Source organism: Punica granatum, chromosome 6, assembly GCF_007655135.1.
Source record: "Punica granatum isolate Tunisia-2019 chromosome 6, ASM765513v2, whole genome shotgun sequence".
Taxonomy (NCBI): Eukaryota; Viridiplantae; Streptophyta; class Magnoliopsida; order Myrtales; family Lythraceae; genus Punica; species Punica granatum.
Genome location: NC_045132.1, coordinates 7,046,537 through 7,052,365, shown reverse-complemented (window position 1 = coordinate 7,052,365; position 5,829 = coordinate 7,046,537). Strand labels below are relative to the sequence as shown.

General features: G+C 52.0%; 1 protein-coding gene across 1 annotated transcript; it reads right to left on the bottom strand.

Annotated features, from left to right (window-relative positions):
• Positions 1-549: 549 nt before the first annotated feature.
• Positions 550-1,836, bottom strand: LOC116212104. The gene has a single exon (XM_031546685.1). It carries the CDS (start codon positions 1,834-1,836, stop codon positions 550-552), a length of 1,287 nt encoding a protein of 428 aa, XP_031402545.1.
• Positions 1,837-5,829: the final 3,993 nt, after the last annotated feature.

Below are 5,829 nucleotides of genomic sequence, written 5' to 3'. Positions count from 1 at the left end.
CAATGTGTAGTGCCCGCGAGTGTGCCCAGCCTTCTGAGTGAAGTTCATCATCTGAGAATGAAATGTTGTTGGAGAACATCGAACTGATAGTCTCCTCAATCCGTTCCGGAGCCGTCTCTCTGGGGATCTGCGCTGCTGTCAGGACCTTCAGAAGCGCTTCACGATGTGGCTCTGAACCCAAGAGGAGGGCGAGTAGTGAAATATGGGCCGGAGACTTGGCCATTTGCTCTACCACCTTATACTCGCTCGCCTTAATTATCTTCATGAAGGCCTCAGCTTCTTCTTCAGTCACCTTCTTCTGGGGAATGAACGAGGCTTCCGGGGTGACTTCGGGCATTGCCAGGGCTTTCCCTTTGTTTGCGACCTTCGGATTTTCATAGACTCGACCCGAGCGCGTCACGCCCATGACGCTAAATTGACTCTCGAGGTTCCCAACACTTCCTTCGTAGGTCCACGGGACCTTGTTGTCTTGATATGGCTCTCGTGCGGGGACTTCTATCACGAATGGGGCGGGCGTGGCATCAAGTCCTGCGTACCCTACACTAGCTTCTATAGGAACATATTGATCACAAACGGGGTCGATGCCTCTTGTCCGGTCCCATACTCCCCTATAGCGCAAACACCGATCATGTTAATGCTGGGTCCCGAGCTCGACCCGTGATCGGGAAGAGGATTTGATTGCACGTTCGGGGGTTTGACGGCGTTGAACGTGAGCTGCTTATCATCAATCATCTGTTGGATCCTCTCCCGTAGCTTCCAATAATTATCAGTGGTGTGACCGGGTGCGCCCTGATGGTACTCGCAGCGCCGACTCTGATCTTGGATGGTTGGGTCGAAATCAGGGTTAGGTGCTATCGATCGGATCTTGTTACCCGCGAGGAGTTGCCGGTATATGTGGGAGAGCGGAGCCGGCAGAGGTGTGAACTGTTTACGCCGCGTTTGTGTTGCGATGCCCTGTTGGTCCTGCGGAGTCGGAGCCCGTTGCGCCGGCTGAGGAGTTCTCGAAGCCGGGGGCCTACTTTGTTGGATCGGAGGAGGAGCAGGGGCATAATTATGGGCGTATTGCTGCGGGACCGACGACGGAAAGGAAGCCGGCGGAGCGGAATAGTAAGCTTGCTGTGTTGGGGGTTGTTGTTGATAATGCACCGAAGGTGGGGCATACGCTTGAGTGGCCGGTGGTGCGGACGTGTAGCTTATGGAATATTGCTGGGGAGCCTGGTGCCCTGAGTTGACAGCATTGATGGACGTGTCTTTCCCTCTTCTGTTTCCCGCTGTCCCAGTGGCGGCCCTCTTCGAGGACTTTCCTTCCTTTTTCTCGGCCGGACCTTCTATCTTGCCGAGCTTAATGCCAATGTCGAGCTTCTTTCCTGCGTCGATAAGGTTGGAGAATGAAGACGTGTGGGCCAACAAGTGCAAGTAGTAGGCCCCTTTAAGAGTGGAGTGGAATAATTGGATCTGCTGTGCCTCACTGATCGGAGGGACATGTTTCGCCGCTCTAGCCCGCCACTTCACTGCATAAGCCTCGAAGCCCTGGTCATCGGTCATCTCCATCGTGCTGAGCTCCAGCAGAGTCGGGGGCGTCTCCGCACAGTACCTGTACTGGTCGATGAATTTGCTTGAGAGATCTGCCCACGTGGGGATATCCGCAGCTTTCAGTGACATGTACCAATCCAGAGCCGCTCCTGCCAAACTATCCTGGAACGTATGGATGACAAACTCTTCGTAGTCCCAGTATTGCAACATTTTTCCCCTGTAGTGCCGGAGATGGTAACGAGGGTCGGTCGTGCCGTGGTACCTCTGGAATTCAGGCACCTTAATCTTTGGGGGTAGCTGCATGCTTGGGAAAAGACTCCAATCGCCGTCGCTGGCATCGAGGCGGGAGCCGCCTGATTGTAGGGCTCGGATATTCTCTTCCAACTTCTTCAATCTCTGTTCCTGTTCAGTCCCCGTTTCCGGGAGAAAATTTGTGGGTGGAGCTCTAAGGGCCGCGTGGTTCGGCGTGTCCGGTTCAGTGTAGGCTATATTTATGGGAGGTGGAGCTTGGTAAGAAAGGCCGATATGGGGTTGTGGAGCTTAGTACGGGGGAGGTTCAGTAGTGTGAGCAGGAGCCTGGGCAGTTGTAGGCAGGAATATGATCGGCGGTGGGACAGCGGAAGTCGGAGCTGGGACCGACGCAGAGACCGGAACCGGGACTGATGTGGAGATCGGTGGAGGTATGAGCGTAGGTGGTTCTAACATCGTCGCTGAAGTAGGTGGTACTGGAAGATTGTTAACCGGATGGGCCGCCGGTGCGTTCACTATCGTTGGGGCAGACGTATCTCCATTATCGGGGATCAAGGTCGGCTGGGCCCATGGGCTTGGATCGACCGCTGGCCCGTACCCAGGAGGTGGGGTGAAGCTCGAAGAAGCGCGATTTGGGCTTTTGAGTAGGGCCATGAGCTCGGCCATATTGGTGGCCATGGTGGCAGCCAGTTGATTGACCGTGCTCTCAAGTACTGCAATACGTGCACGATCGTCAGTTGCGGAAGATGGCTGCCCTCCTAAATACGCCGGGTGTGGGCCGGAAGATACAGGTGGCGGAAGATGAGTCGGGGAAGCTCCCCGATGTGCTGGTGGCACACCTGCAGGAGACACGTGTGGTGGTGGCGCATGCATAGTCGGTGCTTGAGAATGAATTGGGGTGATAGGCTTATCTTCCTCAAAGACAGCTAATTGATTTTCTTCTGCCATTCTTTGCTGGAAACGAGTGGGATATCGATGAGGTGCCGCCAGTTGTTAACACCTGGATTCCATAAGTGTGTGAGTAAAGATTCTCTTCAAAATGAATAAAGTATTGAATAAAAGAGGAAATGCATGAAATGCATGAATTTTGAAAACTAATGCTGCCATTTGTATTGACTCCGAACGATCTAAAATACAATGCAAATTTTTAAAAGAAATAGTCCTAAATCGATTTTCCACCGCGCCCAGGAACCAAGTAACCATCGCCATGGAAAGCCCTAGTTCGAGGGTCTAGCGGGGGCGTCTATCCTAGGGTGTATATAGACCCCCGCGGGCCCTTTTCCTAGACCTCTCCAAAGCGGCGTTTACTCGTGCCAATTCCTGATCGCGCCTCTGTAGCTCGGCACGGGTCTGGGCGAGCTCTCTCTGTAGTTGGCGCTGATCAACAAGCTGCTCGTCCTTCTCTGCGACTTCTCAACGAAGATGATCTCTTTCAGCTCTGAGATGAGTGAGCTCGGTTTGGATGGCCATATTTGGAGTGGGAGTTGCGCCGGGTGACCTGCCATCTTCGACTCGCGGAGAGTTGACGAGATCCTCGTGTGCTGCTGGACCCCATCGGTAGAAGCGAATGATGTATTCTTCTGTAGCCTGGAAATCCCGCTCATCAAGGGTCGGATGCTCGGGGAAGTATGGACGCTCGGTGATCACAGTTCGCCACGCATCCAGGACCTGTTCGACATTACTTTGGCAATCTGCGGGTGTCTGATCCTCCCGCCAAGTATGTTCAAATCTAGTTCGCGCCGTGTCCTCAGGGATCGTCTATAAGCCACCGAGCTGCCTCACTACTCGCGCCGGAAAATAAGTGGTAGACCCCGCATGACTCATGAGTGGGACTCCATAAAAATCAGGACACCTAAGGGCCATGGGTCCGGGTGGCATCCACGCGGCACGCCACTTGAAGCCCCTAGGTGCTATTTCACGAAAAATTTTGATTCACTCAGAGACCTTGCGTTCATCCACACGCAGGAGGGGTAGCAATCGAGAAATAATTGATTCCGGACCATTAAAATACATAATCGAGCGCAACAGACGCAGAGGGTTTGCGTGACTCTGAAGCCAAATTTGTAAAAGTATAGGGGATCCTCTTATCCTTCGGTCGCATGTTCTCAAGACGCGGTCGAGGGACCGGATGGTCTCAGCCACGAGGGCTACCTCATAACCACGCCCTCCGACCACTTGGAGGACAACACTGGCCAAGGCAGCATCGATGAGACTATGCGAGCGAGGGAATAAGAGGGTTCCAAAGATTAGCAATAGAACAGCATGACATAAATCCTTTCGAAGAAAATCCCCCTAGATCCTATGCGCTCGTGACTCAATAAAAAATAGGAGTTTCTCGATTGCAATCTCCGTGCTGCCGGAGTATGCGAGTTCAGCATTCAAACGAGTCGTGGGAACCCCGAGTAGGCGTGAGACTAGGGTTGGTCGGGTGGTGTGGAAGTTGGGCTCTACGATGCCGTGGACAACTGCGGTTCGACCGATGAGTGTCCGGTACTCCTCAATGGTTGGCGTGAGTTCGGTACCTTGTATGTCGAAAACGGCACGACTTGGATTCCAGAATGCGATGGCGGCTTCGAGGAAATTCCAATCAACTTGCCGAGTAGCCAGCAAAGGGATATCCCCTATGAACACAGAGATGTAACGGCGGTCGACTGGGCGTAATGCTCCCCATATACGAGTAATCTCCTCGAGCGGTGGTGTGACTCTGTCGAGGCGCGGGCAGGAGATCGAGCGTGACATCCCTTACCAAGATGAAAGGAAGATCGATTTAAAACTAGTCAATACAAATGACACCTTAATTTTGAAATTGGATGATGCATGTATGCATGAAATAAAAATGCCCACGGCTTAATGAATATTATACATCGCACATCTCTCTCAAGAACAGAAGGAAAAAATATTCAAATTGGCGCGCAGGCCGACTCAAGGACTGTTGTTGAAGTCGGGTTGGAGGATGGCGTGGAGCTCCTGCAGAATGCATGCTTTTGGCACTACAGGGACCGTACTACGTAAGGATGGGGGCTCCCGACTCAAGGGTGTCAATTCCTCGAAATCGAGCGGGGATCTTTGGGGGCCTAATCGACGGTCCAACCGTGCGACGTACCCTTACTCGGAACCCCTATCTAACCTGTGTTTCCTAAAATCGGTCGTGGGACGCGACCCATAGGTACCTAGAAGCTAGTATGATATGCAATGCGTGTGCGAAAAAATAAAAGTGCATAAAGTAGATAAGTGAAAAATTGCGAAAAGCGATAAATAAACAAGCAAACAAAGCAAGCGAGAACGAGCCCGAACCCTCTAAGTGTCCCCAGTGGAGTCGCCAAGCTGTGCGCACCCGAATTTCGTCTCGTCAGGGCACGCATGCGCCCGCCTATGCAACGCGGCTTGGGAGTGTCCACCTTCCCGGGGACGCGCGACGGACGCACGTGAGAAGGAGTCGCCACTTGCCATTTTACGACCCGAAGGTCGAGGGCCGACAAGTTACCCGGGTCTAGGGGTACGGGGTACACCTAAGATGCTAAGACAATGGTCTGTACGGAACCGGAAATTCCGAATTCGGGGGTTCTATTACGTGTGGGCCTATATCCCATACGCCCTTTCGGTACTCTAACTTGCTAGACTTGCCATTTTATTTATTTACCTCATGATTAAGTTTCGCTCATCTTACGCGTTTTGACACCGTAAATTCGAAGAAACACTCTGACCATCTACTCTCCGACCGGGATTTTACATGAATATATGTATAATATAAAACCTTACATTGTTCTCTCAAATAAAGACAAGTTATAATGACTAAATCCCGGTCGGTTCGCATTTGGCCATGATTTCACTCATGCTCACCGTATAGTTTGGAAAAGACCGAAAATTAAATTAAATGCGCACTCGGTGTATGGGGGTATTGGACCCCGTGATCGACGATTATGGGCGTTGGACCCAGTGTGAATCGAGTTCTAAAGGATCGGGCTCGATCCGCATAACAGTCAAATGCAAAAAATGTAACAAGCATGCTCAACTAAACAATCAATGGGATTTTGTTATCGCCGAATT

What these genes read in the sequence shown, in the direction of transcription:
- LOC116212104 (XM_031546685.1), bottom strand. Translation starts at nt 1,836, where the DNA reads ATGCAGCTACCCCCAAAGATTAAGGTGCCTGAATTCCAGAGGTACCAC.